Source organism: Pezoporus occidentalis, unplaced genomic scaffold, assembly GCF_034315485.1.
Source record: "Pezoporus occidentalis ecotype Australia unplaced genomic scaffold, CSIRO_AGI_Poc_V1 ctg37, whole genome shotgun sequence".
In the NCBI taxonomy this organism is placed as follows: domain Eukaryota; kingdom Metazoa; phylum Chordata; class Aves; order Psittaciformes; family Psittacidae; genus Pezoporus; species Pezoporus occidentalis.
Genome location: NW_026915691.1, coordinates 1453221 through 1470861, shown reverse-complemented (window position 1 = coordinate 1470861; position 17641 = coordinate 1453221). Strand labels below are relative to the sequence as shown.

The window sequence follows — 17641 nt, the reverse complement described above, 5'->3', positions numbered from 1 at the left end:
GAGCCAGTTATGGCCCTGTTTACAATATTCAGGATCCTATTCATCAATACCCAGCGCATCCTCTCGCAGACGGCCAATGGAGTGTACTTGATGTGACACTTGTGAGACAATTAAATCCCTCAAAGAGATGAGTGAGATAAAAAGAAAAGGAAGAAGAGGTGGTTCACTGGAGAAGAACAACATCCCCCACAGATGCTCTTCCAAAGGGCAGCTTGCTCCCTGCACGCTCACCTCCTGTGGCTTCCACGAGCTTTGGGAATGCTGTCCCAGGCTAGTGCTCTCCCAGCTTCCTACCACTGAGATCTCTGTTTATCCAGCACGGCTGGAATCAGCCACTGGGTCTCCAAGGGGCTCAAGAGGGATGGGAGGCAGACACTGAGCCTCTGCCCTGTTTCCTCCTGAAAGCAAGCAGAAAAGCGGGTGCTGCCCCATGCACCCCCAAACTGAGCAGCAACAAGGACACACAAGAGGGACGTGGAGCTGTTGGAGTGAGTCCAGAAGAGGCCACAGAGATGCTGTGAGGGCTGGAGCAGCTCTGCTCTGGAGCCAGGCTGAGAGAGGGGGAGACCTGAGAGCAGCTCCAGTGCCTAAAGGGGCTGCAGGAAACCTGGAGAGGGGCTTGGGACAAGGGATGTAGGGACAGGCCAAGGGGAATGGCTTTAACCTGCCAGAGGGGAGACTGAGCTGAGCTCTTAGGCAGAAGCTCTTCCCTGTGAGGGTGCTGAGGCACTGGCACAGGGTGCCCAGAGAAGCTGTGGCTGCCCCATCCCTGGCAGTGTTCAAGGCCAGGTTGGACACAGGGGCTTGGAGCAAGCTGTTCTAGTGGAAGGGGTCCCTGCCTGTGGCAGGGGTTGGAGCTGGAGGAGCTTTAAGGTCCCTTCCAACCCAAACCAGGCTGGGATTCTATGGTTTGATGATAACCAGCCAGTTCCCTGTATGCATCTTTCCATTTCCTTTAGGAAAAGCCTAATTCAAACACCAGGAAGAAATCCTGAGTGACTCTGGAGTGAAGCAGAGGTTAAAGCAAAGCAGACCCCAGCTGGAGTTTGAGTAAAGCCACAGGCACAGGGAGAGGAACCAGTTCCCAGGGGACTCACTGCACCCCACGCTGCCCAGTGAGCAAGGAGAGGATAAATGCTGAGCAGAAGGAAGTTTGAATCAGGATCAATACAGGACTAACAAAGAAACTCTATGTACTGTGTTATACGGGAGGTCAGACTGGAAGGGATGATCTAATAGTCCCTGGTGATCCTGGATCAATGAATCCTGTCTAAAAACATAAACACAGGCTCTGCTTGCTCCCCCTCCTCTGTCCTTCAGCTCTGGTCTTGTAAATTCAGAGTCTTAGGGAGTCAGTGGAGCCATGTGGCCCCTTCCCTTCAGCAGTAACATCCCCTGCCTTGTGCCCACAGCCACTCCCCTTCAAGATACTGTGCAAACTGCCAGGAACCAGCAATGGGGATGAAACCTGCCCTGCTCTGGTGCTGGGAGTACCCACACAGCAGCTTCCAGCAGGGCTGAGGACCCTTCTCCTGTCCAGTGCATGAGAGACCATGCCTGGTCCCGAACCACTGGCAAAGTGAGAACATCACTATCAGACAGGCTACAACCCTCTTGTTTCCTCTGCAAATATGGAATTTAACCATATAGGAAAGCTTCAAAATAAGAATAGACAAGAGCACTTTGAACAGGAATCTATCCCAGATGAAAAATGCTATGGAATATTTAGCAGCAGAAAGTGCACATAGGTTGTGAAGACACCAAGATACTGGAACAATCTGTGGGTTTTGGTTAAAACGTGCTTTCAACCTTCAGGAGCTCAGTTCTTGCTGTAGAGAAAGCATCCTTGGCCAGCCTGTAACAGCCAAAGTCCCCTCTTCAGACCAAGACAAATGGCTGTAGTACAGAACTTGATCTTTGGGTTTGTGCTCTCTCTTCTTGCCCATCCTTTTGGCCAATTCACAGCCACTGCTTTACTGCACTATCTGAAAAGCACCAGGGAAGGCTGCTCACAGGGGCTCTCAAAACACACAGGGGAACTGATGAACATCAGCCTTGCACAGCTCACAACAGTAAACAGCCACAACATCCAACTCAAGGCAGTAGGGGAGGTGGGACACGCACTCAGGTTTCCTAAGGTGTTAATGTTGGTCAAACCCATCCCTTTTCACCTGGCTTCTGATAAACCTCAAACACAAGCCCCTGCCCTTCTACGGTACAAGAAGGTTTGGCCATTTTATCAGTTACACCAAACCCATGCCCGTTATGGCTTAGGTTTGGTTTCTGCCATGTAACCTGGAGGCTACCAGCTTTGCTGCTGAATGGTAACAGCCTGCCCCACCTCTGGGCTAAGCCTCAGTGGGACAGAGCCTCCAGGCCCCCTCCATCACCTTCTGCTCCGAGACCAGGCTGGGAGAGCACCAAAGAGGAAGATTACATCTCACCTTGGCATCCTGCTTGGTGAGGAAATCCACGAAGCCAAAGCCCCGGTGCGATCCTGTTCCTGCCATTTTCTTGGGCAGCCGGACAGTCTTCAGCTCTCCAAAGGTGCTGGGAATTAGAGAGGGAAAAGCAAAGACACGGTGAGATCAGGGGAAGAGCCATCAGTTTATCACAAGCCACGGTGCTACTGGTTGCAGGCCTCGTTCAGAGCAGCCAAAGAGCATCTTCAGGTTACTGCTGCTCCAACCCACCACCAAACCACATGGATCTGCACCTCTGAAGAGTGCACAGGATACAGGCAGAAGCCAGAGCATGGCCCCAGGGGGCTTGTTCTCTTTCCAGAGTACCTCCTCCATCCCCAGAGCCTGTTGTAGCCCCATCCCTCTGCTCCACAGAAGCTGGGCATGGCTTTTAAGACTGCATTTCCTCACTTTAACACTCGGATACCTGCATTTCCAACCACCCAGCCTCTTTCATGGGCTGGAATAAACTGCTTTTACTTAAGCCTGCTGAATGCAGAAAGAGGTGAACTCAGCAGACCTGAGTCCTGCACAACAACCCCCAGATCCAGCAGCATTTCAGCCAGGTTTTTGAGTGCCAATAGGGTGGAAAGGCAAGGAATGGGGAAATAAAGGGCTTTCTGTTTAGCTGGAGGGTGTGGGGTAGGGCTCAGCCACAACCCAAGAGGACACCTTGTCATGGTACGCCTGTCCCTAGAGAAGGAGCTTGTCACTTGAGCACCAAAGCACCCAACCATCCCGCTAGCCTGGACCTTGTCCAAAAAGCCTGAAAACAGACCCAAAAGAGCCCTCTCCAGTGCCATCCCCTGGAGGAATTCCAGGACAAAGCCGATGCTTTCTCCGCATCCGAGCTCCCGCTTCCCCTTCTCCTCCCCTCCCCTTCCAGCCATTTATCAAACACATATGCACAAACTGCAGGCAATAAATATTTAATGTGGACCAGGTCTGACTAGATGTGTTATTTCATTTGAAAATCTCCACACACACACACACACACACACACACGTGCATACACAAAAGGAACCCGGGATGCAGCAGTGCCAAAGAGCACCTGGGAATAAACACAGTAAAGGCCATAAATGCTCTCGTGAAATGATATAAGCTAAATCCTAGGAGTTAACCTGGTGCACTGGCAGCATGACCAGGCATTCATCTCCCCAATTTCCTTAGGCAACGTGGTGTGTAAATGTACCATTATGAAGCTGCAAAATGAATCTGCACGTCTCCTCCTCAGTGCTTTCCCTCCCTCCTGCCCCCTTCGTGCTGGTGTTACACAAACAAACAAACCCGAGTGGAGGGGAGGGAGCAGCCTCCCCTGTGGGGATGCTCAGCCCTCGGGGAGCAGCAGAAGGGGCCTCCTGCATGGGGGTGCAGGCAAGGGGGGCCCCAGGAGCTCTGCGGGTGGCTCCTATAGCTTGCAGCATCCCTACCATGGCTGGGTTAAGGGAGAGGTAATGAGACAGCTCCTGGTCTAAGGAGATGAGCACCCAGAGAGACAGCCCGTGGTGGCATGGGCAGGGGGGTGCTTGCTTCAGACTATGGAAAACACCACAGGCATTGCCTATGGGGAGCAGAATGTCTGCTAAAAGGGAGGAGGGCTCAGACAACACTTACTCTGCGCACTACAACACCATGCGTCTCCCTTTGACACCGAGAACCGACAGGCAGATGGGTGAGGACGAGTAAGAAGGTGCTCATGGGGTCCCAGGGGCCACGGTGACCCGCCTTAACCCTGGGCAGAGACAGGAGATGCCTCTTCTTTCCTTCCTTCATCCCCAGCTCAGAGACACCCATGCTGGGAGACGTTTGGAGGCAGTGGGGACCTGATCCAGAGCAGGTCTGGCCACGGGCATCTCCCTGGGTGGAAGGACGGTGGTACCCAGCAGCTGCTCCCAGAGGGATGGATCCATCAGGAAGCAGGCAAAGCAGGGGGGGCGAGGGAAGCCGAGGGGCACTGCAGAGGCAGGGCTGACCCCACCAGGGCTGCCAGTAAAACACCTACCCCCAACTGTGGTGCTAATTAGAAACCACAACACAGCAATTACCAGCCCAGGAGCTGCGAATGAAGTGGAGAGCTCGGGCCTTTAATGTTCCCCTCTGCAGTGCCAGGCAGAGGCTCACACCTCTCTTTTCCAATTATTTCCTCTGGGTTTTGGAGGGGGGGGGGGGGGAGAGAAAGGCAGAGGAGGAGGGAACCCAATTACCCCCCGCAGCGCCAGGCTCCTGGTACCCAAGGAAGGCAGATGCTGCATGTCTGCTCCCGCATCCCATCGATGCTGCAGCCTTCCAGCTCCGGGATGGCTGTGCATGGATCGTGCCAGGGGCAAAGCCACAGGAGGAAGGATGGCAGGAGGAAAAGGGACACAGGCAAAACCCGAGCAAAATGACAGGGGAGGGAAGAAAGCAGCTTCAATACAGGCTGCTGAACCGCAGCTCGACTGTAAGATCCCACTGAGCTGCTTGAAACCGTGCTCTTCCTGGGGTGGGGATGGCAGAGGGACTCACAGCAACTTGGGCCTGGGGTCACTGCCACCTCTTTCCTCTTTTCCACAACATGGTCCCAATGGGCATAACCAGCATGAGAATGCAGCAGGGATGGGGATTCTCAAAGCTGACCAGGGATGGGGGTTCCTGGAGCCAGCATCTCTCTCCTTGTCAAACTGGGCAAAGATCAGAAAGCGCTGGCACCAAATTCCTTTGCCAGCCCCATGCCAGGCTCCTGGCCCCAAGCACAGTGGTTCACAGGGAAGGCCCTGGATTTAGCAGGAGTGTGAAACCCAAGTGGTTTCTGCATTGTACCCACCAGCATCCAGGTCTTCCCCAAGTGTTCCTGAGCTCCTGCACCAGCACCAGGGCTCAGCTCCAGCACAAGCACTGAAGGACCTGGCGGTTGCAGGAGCAAAGCCCTTTCCTTCTTGAGACTGTGACTTGTTTGTGGAAGACTCTAAGCTCCTTTCTGGTGAGTCCTGCACCCACCAGACCCACACGCTCAGCCTGGGCCCCTGCAGCTCTTGGTGGCACCGCACCAGGCTGAGATGTCATCTGTAACAAGTTTGGCAAAGCCAAATGCCCTGTACAACCTCCCCATGGAGCTGCTCACAATGATCAGAGAATCCCAGCCTGGGTTGGGTTGGAAGGGACTTTAAAGCTCACCCAGCTCCAACCCCTGCCACCTTCCACTTCAGCAGCTTGCTCCAAGCCCCTGGAAAGGTCCTTCAAATCCATCCCAAACCCCCCCAAGCCCTGGTCCCACTTGGGATTTCAGAGGACACTGATCCTTGTTACTATATGGGGAAGGAAGGCAGGAGGTGATGAAGCAGTGTACTCATGGCAGGTTGCTGGGGGGTTTTGTCCCCCACCAAAACTGCCTCTATTAATAGTGGTTATGGCAATTAGCAAAATTAACATAACTAACCAATAAACAGTGACAAAGGGGAATGGCTTCAAGATGGAAGAGGATAGATTTAGAATAGATACCATGGGACCACCCCATGCCATTCACTTTTGGATTGTGTGCCACCATGTTCTCCTGCACCCCAGGTGCCTCCTCACAGCCTGGCTTAATGCAAGGGATTTACCTACCCTTGTGTGCTCCTATGCCCAGACTGGAAGTGCTCGGGAGCAATGAGAAGAGGGAATGGCTTCAAGATGAAAAAGGGGAGATTTAGATTAGATATGAGTGAAAAGGTGCTCGTGAAAACCTCTAGCAAGGTTGCCAACCTTCCTATGGGTTGCCACCTACTGCCACCACCTCCTTCTCTGCTCCCGCTGCCTTCTCATAGAATGGTTTGTGTTGGAAAGGACCTTAAGATCATCCAGTTCCAACCCTCTGCCATGGGCAGGGATGCCTCGCACACCATGTGCTGCTGACTCCATCCTCCCTGATGACCGCTGGCAGCCCTAGGCCAGAGCTCAAGTGAATGAGCCAGGCAGCGTAACCGCTCCTCAGACATGGCTTTGGACAGGGAGCACAAGCCAAGAGACACAAGTCCTTCCCTTCCCTTGCTTCACCACCTCTTTCTTCCCCAGCAGCAGGCTGCAGCCACTCATCAACCCAGCAGAATTCACCCCATCACTTTGCAATGGTCATCTCAGCTGTATGATTTCCACCCTGTCTTTGCCCCCAGAAAGGACCTTCCTTCCCCCCAGCAAATTGCATCCCTACCAGCCTCTGCTTCTGCACTGATTTGCTGATTATAAGGGAATGGGGAGGGAAATAATGGTCCTTTTTCTTTCTTCTTCCTTTAGGAAGGACCCTGGCAAATAGTTTTGCCCCTGGGCTGAGCCATGGCCAGTTCCACCCCCTGCATGAGAGAGTTAATGAAATAGGCAGCGGAAGGGCCCTCCCGCCTCCCGCTCCAGGACTTCACTGACTCCAGTACAGCTAATCCCATTACAAGAAAATAACGTGGATAATTCAAGCTAATGAAATCGTTACAAGAATGTGGACAGCCAGGGGTGGACATTCAGAGCCAATTTAACACCCCTTGGTGGTGTTATCCCCAGCACAGGAAATACCTGAAAAGAGGAAGGGAAAGGAAAGAGGGAGGGGGAGGAAAAAAGAAAGCCCTCCTCTCTTGTTAGCTTAAATCCTGTTAGAGTTGGAGGAATTAATCTGCCACCTATCTCCCCTATTACTGCTATCATCATCATCAGGAACATCCTGGTAACCTCTGAACACATAGGAGGGCAAAGCGAAGGCTCCGGACACCCTCACCAAAGCGCAAACTGCTGCTGCCTCCACCTCTGGTGGAGTGGGGCAGAAGATGATGGCTGGGAGGACTTTACAACACACAAGGTGTCCTGGTGGGCCCCCAGCCCACAGCTGCACGGATGAAGCGATGCTGGGCAGCAGGTCCCCACCTCAAAGCTGACCCCTCATTCCTGCAGTGGCTCCCTACCTGCTGCTGGATAATCAAATCCCCTTCAAACCCCCCTGAAAAGGCAGCGGTACCCAGGGCGGGGACAGCCACGTCTGCACCTTGCTCCTTCCTACATGGATCATCAGTTTTTCCAGCTTCCCCTCCTCTCTGCCCAGGAGCATCGTCTTTGTTTGGAGGCCTCTTGATCTGCTGCCGCAGCAAAACTGGGTTTCACTTGATGCGATTCCTCAGTGCCAGCCTTGTGCTGCTGGGAGAAGTGCTGCTGTATTCTCCCAGTCCTCCCAATGGACCCCTTCCTGAGGCCAGTTTTGGGGGACAGACCTGGCCACCCTGCTCAGAGCTTCCCATCCAAAGCCAGGCTCCCCTCTTGGCCACCCTTACCGAGGGAAGCTGAGCAATTCCATCGTGGAATCATTGCTTTTGGCACCGAGCATTTCCAGGCAGGAGCTGCCAGTCCTGCTGCGCTTGTGGATGCGGTGGGGAACCTCCTCCACACCTAAAGGAAGTGCAGCCCTGTCTGCTTGGGGAGCCTCACCACAGTCACATTTCAGAGCTGTTCAAGCCTGTGTCCTTAGCTGTGTCCAAAAGCCTCCTGTGTATTCAGCTGGACACAGGTGATTCCCACTTGTCCTTCTCCTGCGCTGCTGGGTGATGGCAGGACAGTGAAGTGGAGAGACTCCCAACAGAACTTCCAGGTCACCCCAGGGGACAGGGATCTCTCTGAAACAAAGGCTTCTGGAATGAAAAGTGCCATTTAACACAGTTCTACACAAAGGGCCCATGAAAACTGGGAACAGCATTTTCAAACCAGGAGGTTCTCCAGGACCAGGCATGACCATCAGATCCTGATGCGGGAGGAGCCAGCACTAAGAGATGCTGCAGCCCTTGAGCTGCTGCTAAAGAGCTGGGGAATGAAGCAGGGACCCCAGGCTCCTCTTCTGCTCTGCTTCCCCATAAAGGTGACCTCAGGATTCCACACCTCTCCCATTACCCCAGCTCACTGCCCACTGCTGCCTACCAGCCTCACACAGACGTACAATGCTTTGATCCATCCGTGAAGGTAGAAGAGGGACTCGTGATTTAACCCGTGCAATGTGAACGTGAGCATCCTTGGTACGAGAGAGAAAGGAAAAACCCCACAGCAAAAGCAGCAGAAAAGCTGGAAGTCATAAAAAGACTGGGAAGGAAGCCTGGAAAGCCCAGAGAAATCACCCAGGGAATTCTCTTTGATGGGAGAAGTGGGGCCAGAGAAAGGCGCACAGGCAGCACGTTGGCTGTGGTGATGGGATGCGTGGTGTCCAGCCTGGGTGCTCATTTCATGCGGAGGGTCTCTGATGTGTCACCGAGAGCACTTTTCCACCTTTCTGTCCCTGCAGCACAAGGAACACCTCTCCCTATCCTCAGGCTTTATTTCTGCCAGCCTGATTCCCACTCTGTATCCCCTAAATGAGGCTGGAAGCAACCAAAGCTTTCCACAAGCAGCCCAGCACAGGAGTGGGACAAGCCCCCTAGGATGTGCCCGGCAGGAACGGCCCCATTCCCTGTCTCTGGAATGCTCTCTCACAAACACATCTAATTGCATCCAGACGGCGCTTTCGGCACACCTGCCACAGCAACTGCTTATCTTCCTGAGGACTTCAAGAGCATCATCTGCAAAGTTTGCAAGGAAGGGAAGGCAATTAGCATTCCCTGGCTAGGCACAAAGATCCTCCTGCTTTATCTCCATCCTGGCTGCTTGGCAGAGGATCCTTCGGTGCTAATTCCCTCCCGCTGCTCCCTGCACATCAGCCTCTCTAGTTGGAAACACACAATGGTGTTTGCACCCAGAAAAGACCCAAAAGCATAGCAAGGTGGTTGTGAAGGCAGGGAGCAGTGGTGGCCAAACCTGCCTGCACCAAGAGATGCATCAGTTCTTACTACCAGAGAGACATTGAGGGGCTGGATCGGGGTCAGAGAAGGGCAATGGAGCTGGTGCAGGGCCTGGAGCCCAAGTGTGATGGGGAACGGCTGAGGGACCTGGGGGGTTCAGTGTGGAGAAGAGAAGGCTCAGGGGGGACCTGATCACTCCCTACAGCTGCCTGACAGGAGGATGGAGCCAGGAGGGGCTGGGCTCTGCTCCCAAGGAACAAGGGATGGGACAAGAGGAAACGGCCTCAAGCTGCCCCAGGGCAGGTTTAGATGGAGCTGAGGAACAATTCCTGCCCCAGAGGGTGCTCGGGCATTGGAACAGGCTGCCCAGGGCAGGGCTGCAGTCACCGTCCCTGCAAGTGTTCACACAGCGTGGAGACGAGGCCTCAGTGCCATGGGTTAGGGGTGGCTTCGGCAGTGCTGGGGTAAAGAGTGGATTTGATGAGCTTAAGGTTCTTTTCCAACTTAGCTGACTCTACAATTCTACATCAAGGCAGCAGGACAGAGCAGTGCTTGAAGGAGGAGAGTCCAGGGCGAGGGGGACCATTGCGATTCACATGGTGGAGGACCTTACAAAGTGCATGTTTTAGCTCTTTCCCTTAAAGCTGTCAATGTGGGGAAGAGGCACTGTGCCCGTGGAAGAACAAAGTCATGCTTTGCCACAGATACATGCCAAGAAAAGAAAATCATCCTGGTAGACACAGTGCACAGGGCAAGGTGGTTTGGGAGCAGAGGGGAGCCTGCAAAGCTCCCACGTCCCTGTCCCTAAGTCACCTTTCCAGGTTCCCCTCCCCAGTGGCCACACTGGCCTGGCACATCTGCCCCAGCCCCTTCCTGCATCCCTGCCCAGCCTTGGCACCAGGCAGCCCTCATCAAGCTCTCCTCCTTCATCCCCTGGTTCAGGGTACCCTTGTGCCAGCTAAAGGCTTCACTGGGACTCTCCTCCCGGCAAGTCTTAACATCTCCTACCCCTCCGTGTCAGCTCAGTGCCCAGCTCTCACCAGGGACCACCAGACTCCTGTATCCATGCTGTAGGTTTAAATCTCACTGTGGTATCTCCATGATACCCCACAAGCTCCCCAGAATAACAGTGCCGATCCCAGCTCCAACACATAGAATGGTTTGGGTTGGAAAGGACCTTAAGATCATCCAGTTCCAGGCTCCCTGCCATGACCAGGGACACCTCACACTAGATAGACCATGCTGCCCAAGGCTCTGTCCAACCTGCCTTTGAACACTGCCAGGGATGGAGCATTCACAACCTCCCTGGGCAACCTGTTCTGGTGCCTCAGCACCCTTACAGTAAAAAGCTTCTTCCTTATACCCAACCTGAACTTCCCTGTTTAAGTTTAACCCCATTCCCCCTTGCACATGGAGGAAGCCCATGAGATCCACCTAGAACCGAACCCTGGGGAAGCTGGTCCAGCTTTTTGGATTGTCCCTGCTCCCTCTGTCTTCTGCCTGCAGACACCTAAACAAAGCTCAGCTCTTTCTGGATTTATAAGGTTTTGGCACAGACCTTCCTAAGTTATTTAATGCTTCATATATGCACAAACAGTGCCAGTGACTCTGGACATCCACGTGCTTCTCCTAAGAAGCTGTGAATTCACCTACAAGGCTCCTGCCAACATTAAGCCCTATTCCTTGTGGATACCTCAGCCAACAACAGCCTCTCTTGGAGCTCATGGTGAAGCAGGATCAGCAACCCGACAGCTCTGGCCCTAGACCTACAGGCAGCCACAAGACCTTCTCTCTCCTCGTGATCCAGAAGCCAGGGGCTGCTTCCCATCACTGAAACGGCTGCTTTAAAAACATAGCAAAGCGTTTTACCCCTTTCTCCATTTCTTTTCCTTAAGAGTTGCTTCTGAGGGACCTTATCAAAAGCTTCCTGGAATTCCAAGTAAATTAGTCATTAGGCAGGTTTTCAGAACAGTAATTAGGCCACTCCATGGCCCTGATGTATTATTTACCTGAGCAGATATACATAATTAGGCCTCTTCTTTATAACTGGTATTACACAGACTACATTCTACTCCAGTCTATGGTCTAATTACACAATTAGGCTGCATGCTAAACAGAACGAAAGCGATTCTGAGAACCAAGCAGAAAGGAGGGGAAAACCCACAACAGTCATTATTAGGTTTTAAATCCTCCATCACCAGCACAGCGGCAGGTCTTCACATCTTAATATCCCTCCACTTCAGTCCCTTCTAAACCGGTGCTGCAGCCAGGTTTGCCTGCTTTATTTTGCTGCATTTAGTGCTGCTCCACAAGGTTTTAATGTTGTGGGAGAGATGCAGTTCCTTACTGAGATTTGGTTTTAACAAGTGATGTTAAAAGGGGCTTTTCTCTTCCCCGGTCGGCACTGATTTGCTGTGCAGTGGAACCAGCATCACATTGTCTTACAGCCTCTCTTTGCTCCTCCTCCCAAATGATGACTATTGTTCAACAGCTTCCCACTGGCAGAGGCAGACAGGAACAGTGTGAGCATCACAGGAATTTAGCCTGACAGAGCTGGCTCCACACCAAACTGAATGGGGCAAAATGAAAAGGGGGGGATGATGAGATGCCAATACACCAAAAAGCACCCAGCAGCCTCCAGGTGCCTTTCAGTCAAGTAGGATGGACTTGGGTCATCCCCTGATCTAATCACTGACGTTGGAAAATACCTTTAAGATCACGGAGGCCAACTGTAAACCTAACACTGGCAAGTCCATCACTAAACCATGTCCCTAAGTGTCATCTTTGTGTACTTCAAAGAGGGAAAAGGGGTAAGAACAAAACAGTCTCCAGAAAATTCTGTATATTAAGAAGCTTTTGAGTTTGAGCTACATTTTGACTAGAGAAGCAAAAAAAAAGGCCTTCACAGAAAGATTTCCCAGTTCCTTAACCACTTTCTACACAAGGAAGCTTCTACATCCACAAAGCTTTTTCATCTATTGTTTTCCCATCTTGCATTTTTAATGGAGCTGGAAAGTGGTGCACATCACCAGAGACCACAGAATTCCCAAGATCATAGCATGGTTTGGGCTGGAAAGGACCTTAACATCATCTAGTTCCAACCCCCTTGAATCTGAAAATCAGTGCCAGTCACAAAGCCAACTTTCTCCTTCTCCGACTGCAAAGCAAGGTCTCAGCCCTTCCGTAGGTCCCTTCCTACTGTGCCAGCCCACAGGGCATTGCACAAGCAGAGTCATGCCTGTCCTGCCCTTGTTTCCTGCTCCTTGCTGATGGAGCAGTGTGATTTCACCTAACCAATGGCTTTTCTTCTTGATGCTGCTGTAATTACTGACCATTTTCTGGGGGACAAAAGACATTCAAACATAGAGGAGAAAGGTCCAGCTCTTCCCCATCACACCCACCCCCGAGGACCACACCACCCTCCTATGGTGGCTCTCAGCCAGATGTACAAAGTCATGACAGTCATGACCCTTATATCCCAAACCTCACGAAATCTCAATCCTTGCACAGACTTCAATGAGAGCTTCCAATGCTCCCAAAGCCTTTCACAGAGCTCGTGCTCATAAGCCACAATTCTCCCTGTGCGCAGCACCTTGCAGGACCAGGGCTTAGAAGCCACCAAGTCACTGCAGTAATCACCAGCAGGTCAGGATTTCAAAGGAACCCAGAGCTCCAACAGAGCTGAGATTTAGGGATTTATCTCCTCTGGGCTCTTTTGAAAACCCTGATCAGAGCGCAGCTCTGGTCAAAAAGAAGTTATGCTAAAAATAGTGCTCACAAGAGGGCCCGGTACCAATCTCTGCTCCTCCAGGATCCCTATGAGTCGGCTCGTTTCAAAGACAAGAGGAAATCTGTACAACTAGCAAAGCAGTAAACATGGAAGGGAGATTTAGCCGTACCTCACAGGCCCTCAAAGGCATCCTAGGACATCCTTTGGAGAAAGCAGCCTTGCAGTTAAGATACTGGCCGCATCAGACTATTGAATCTCAGATTCAACTGTAGCGCCTCCTGCACTGAGAGTAAATATAGAAGCAATGAGATATTTATAGGCAGCCAGCTATTTTAACACAGCTCTGCTTTAAAGAGAAGCCTTATTTAAGTCTTGTCCCTGTAAAGCTGCAGGATGACTTAGAGAAATAACCAGCTTAATTATTTTCACCAGGAGAACAGAGAAACACGTAGGGAAGATCAAATGCATGCAAAAGCATGGAGGAGCTTGTATGAAGTGCTTCTGCTCTGGTGACTCAAATGCAATGAGGATGGCGAGATCTCCCGACCGCAGGTTTGGCTCCAAAGAGCCCAGGCCAACCACAGATGAAGTCTGCCAGGGAGCACAATAAGAGAGAGCAGCAAGAACAGGAGCGCATCAGCTCGCTGGGAGCCACCACGTCATCCAGCACAGTCTTCTCCAGAGATACAACCGACAGTGACACGTCAGACTGCCCCATTGTACTCGGAGAGCAAGGAGAGCAGAGCAGTATTCCTAGATGTACTTATTTGTCATAGACTCCCAGCCTGGGTTGGGTTCAAAGGAGCCTTAAAGCTCATCCAGTTCTAGTCCCCAGCTTCCACTAGAGCAGCTTGCTCCAAGCCCCTGTGTCCAACCTGGCCTTGAACACTGCCAGGGATGGGGCAGCCACAGCTTCTCTGGGCACCCTGTGCCAGCGCCTCAGCACCCTCACAGGGAAGAGCTTCTGCCTAAGAGCTCATCCCGACCTCCCTTCTTTCATCTTAAAGCCATTAATTTACTCCAATAATGCTCCAATTCGCCCATCCCCAAAACTGGAGCTGTGTGTGTTACCCAAGCTATGATGGGGGGTAACATCTCTTCTTGCTCCTGGTGTACCGTTCTTGGGACACCCTTTTCCAATCCACACCACTACCACTTGCTGAAGCTCACAGGCTATTTTATGCAGCAGGACACATCTTCACATGTCACTGCAAAGGGACAGGGAGCAAATGCATGGTGCAATTATTACCTGAGCCATCATGGGATTGAGCAAATTCCTCATAGCAGGAAGCTTGTTGCTCTCCACAGTGCAAGCTTCCCATCACTGCAGCCAAGACAGATCCTCCCCACGGACACGGAATGAGCCACCACCAGGCACACAGCACCTCCTCCATGGAGGGTGATGTCCCAGAGGTGGGGACATGCATCCCTGCACTGTCCCTGCCCAGCACCTCGCTGCATCAGTGTGCAGCCATGAACCCTGCTGATGCATCCTTCCTAACTCAATAAATGGACCTAGATTAGGCCAAGTGTCTGCTTCAGTGCTCCCCATCCCCTGCCCCAGCCTTCCCAACTTAAAGCCTCTCCAATAATCTAAATTAGCTCCCCCAACACCACCCCACAGCCAGAGCATTCCACAACCCTGCTCTCCAGTGTTAGAATAGGGCAATAGAGAGTTCAAAAGAGGGCAGAACAGTTCTAAAGCAGCACCCAACACTGAGCAGGGCATCTGTGCAATGGGGTGCAAGCTCTCCTCATCACCACCCCCTTCTGCTGTTCCCCTCAGACCTTTAGGAAGGCTCCTCACAATGTTCTGGGTGTTCACAGCATGGGGTGAATATGAGGGAGAAACAGGGGGCTACAGGAGAGGAAGAGAAACCATGTTCTGCTGCAGCTGCCAGCAGTGCCTGCACCAGTTGACCTGAACAAGCTGGAATGCATGCATGGATGCCAGCAGGAAAGAAGAAAGGCAATGACCTACCTGAAAAACAACCTGCTAACACCAACAGAGGGCCAAAAGGGACAGAGTCTGCCCCTTTTGGGTAACTGGCTGCCCATCAGGGATATCCAGGGAGCAGGAGGAAGAGCAAGGACCTCATGTCTCCTTGCTGCAAGGCCAGAGGCTTTCAACACATCCTCATTTTTAGAGGCAAAGCAACTAGGTCCAGCTCTCCAGGCTGGTACACAAGCTGCCATGCTCATATTGAGGGATTAAATGAGATGGGAGCAGGGAGTGACTCCTCAAGAAGAGATGCTTTGCTTGAATAGAGGCATTTGCCAAGGTACAAACTTTCCTCTGAGTCATGCACCAATGTCAAGGAACAGGGCTCAGGAAACCATGCCTCACCATCCCCTGTCTGCCTCTGAACAGCCACAACCTGCCACATACCCCCCAGAAGCAACATCTCTGCTTCAACTGGAAGATCTCCATATGGGAAGAGTAAAAACTGATGGTGAGAAGCTGGACTGGTCCCATACAGCGTGCCTGATGACAGCCAGCATGCTAGCCCTGCAAAAGGAGGTTCAAAGACCTTTCCTGCCAGCACTTCCTGCTTGTAAGGTCAGGGCAAAGGTGGGCGAACAGCACCAGGGAGATGCTGATGTTCCCAAGAGATGTGTCTATGCGAGTTCCCACATCAGAGGATGGCCTTTCTGAGGCAGAGGGGACCTCAAAAAGGAATCAGAGCCACAGAAGCATGAGCAAAGTTGATTAAAGAGATGGATTAATGCCTGGATTCACAGATTCTCTAATGGCTCATCAGCATTAGAAAGCTCCTGGGGTACCAGAGGCTGGTGCTGCTGACGGCAAAGGATTTGGGTCCAGAGCTCTGTGAGCATGAGAGCCACAGGTCCCTTGGCACTCCCCTCCCAAGGCTGACTGCAAAGCTTTCCAGTTTCAAACAGCATGGGCCACCAGCTCCCTGCTGTCAGAGGGGAGAGCTGTGCCTCTTAATGTGCTCCCTCCTCAGCTCTGCAAACACAGGGAGACCCGAGCTGCTGCTGCTGCATTTTACCAAGCACTGCAAGAAGCGTGGCCGTAGGGCACACGATGAGAGAAAAGGGGAGGAGAGGATCCCTTCAGCCCCAACCCCCACCAAAACACAGGAGCACACGTGGAACAAAAAGCTGAGACACCTTCCAGGGATAAGGATAATAAAACCTGCTGGGGCCAGAGCAGAATCCGTGCTGCTGGTGAGCCTCACAGCAGGAGCGAGCTGCAGCCGGGGTGGGCTCGGGAGCGCTGAGCCTGTGTGGGAGCTGTCAGAGCCCCAGCCCTACCTCGTGTGATGGCAAGAAGTCCCTGCAGAGGTGACAGCTCTGGCAGCTGCAGCGAGCAAACAGCTGAAAAGGGGGAGAAATGAGAGAGGAGGCAAAGGCAGAGATCATCGCAGGCAGCGCTCCTTGCATTGAAACTGGAAAGGGAGGCAACTGGTTAAAGCCCAACTTTAAGCAGCATCCTCGCTGCCCACAGGTAGGGCAGGGCAGGTTGGCAGCTCCCCCCCCCCCTCCTTCCCTCCCTCCCTGCTGCTGCAGACCTCATTTCATGGGGGTTTTGCAGAAGCAGCGGGGTGGAAAATGATCATCGGGAGGCAGCGCGTGGCGAAGGGCCCCCCATTCCCCAGGTCCCCCCTGCAAGGTGAGCAGCCCCGGCTTGGGACCACAGCAAGGAATGAGGCTACCAATGAGCTTTCCAAATCACAGCCGTGGTGAAGAGAGGGGGGAACCTGCTTCCCCCCCCCCCCCCCCCATCCCCGTCACCCTCTCGGATGCTGACGAGAGAGACAGCGCAGTCCTGCGTGACAGCGTGAAATTAATATGATGTGGGGGGAAGCTGGCAGTGAGTAATGAGCATCTGAAATACCTCATCTCCACCTCCTCCCCCCCCCCCCCCCCCGGAGCTCTTTTAACCCTTTGGCTTCTAGTAGGGATCAAAAGGTGGGAGGAGTGTGAAAGAGAACCAAAGAGGGGTGATGCAGCCCATGGGACAACTCAATTGGCAGGGCACAAATCCACTGCCATCACACCCAAGGTGCCAAGCTTGGAAAAGTCATCACTGCTGCTTTGTCACATGAAGCTCAACAAGGAGATGCCTCCCTAAAGACTAATGGGAGGGTAAAGTAGGACCAAGCCTCCTGTCCTGCAAACATCCTTGGGCAAGGATGACCCACAAGGGGCCAGCTTGGCGCACACAGATGGGCAGCCCCTCTGTTACCAAGCAGGTCTGTAAGAAGCAGAACAAAGGAGGTGGTTTTCCCAGGGTCAGCTTCCCTGGTATCCAATGTCATCTAACGAGAGCTTGGTCAGAAAACACATCCCATCTTCAAGGGTGGCTTCTGTGAACTCCTGGATGTCTCTTAATGGTCAATCCCATAACACCACCTTCATAAGGCAAGCCTTAGGAGCTTCTTCATATACTTAGCTGCACCAAGCTCTCAACTGAAGATCTCCTTTGCCAGAGGCCTGGAAGTGGTCAGGATACTACTGGGGATAAGGAAAGGGAGGTGAACAGACAGATGGTCAGCCTGATCCTTTCCTTAGCTTGTTTTCGTCAGGAAAAGCAACACATGGGCAGAAGCACAGACAGAAATGCTCATGGTATCACCAGCTGCAGAAGCCAGCACGGTTCAAATGCCTTTGGCAGGAGGTCTGCCCCCGGGGGAGGTAAGAGACTGTGCAATGAAAGGTCCTTAATTGCA

At 52.6% G+C, this 17641-nt stretch overlaps 1 protein-coding gene across 2 annotated transcripts in view; it reads right to left on the bottom strand.

The window, feature by feature from the left end:
• RBM19 (RNA binding motif protein 19) overlaps positions 1-17641 on the bottom strand; it is a 67824-nt gene that overhangs the window by 22360 nt on the left and 27823 nt on the right. For both annotated transcript variants that reach the window (XM_062631144.1, XM_062631143.1), the window contains exon 22: positions 2445-2550. In XM_062631144.1, the coding sequence (XP_062487128.1) occupies positions 2445-2550 (106 nt within the window). The remainder of the gene's footprint in view (positions 1-2444; positions 2551-17641) is intronic.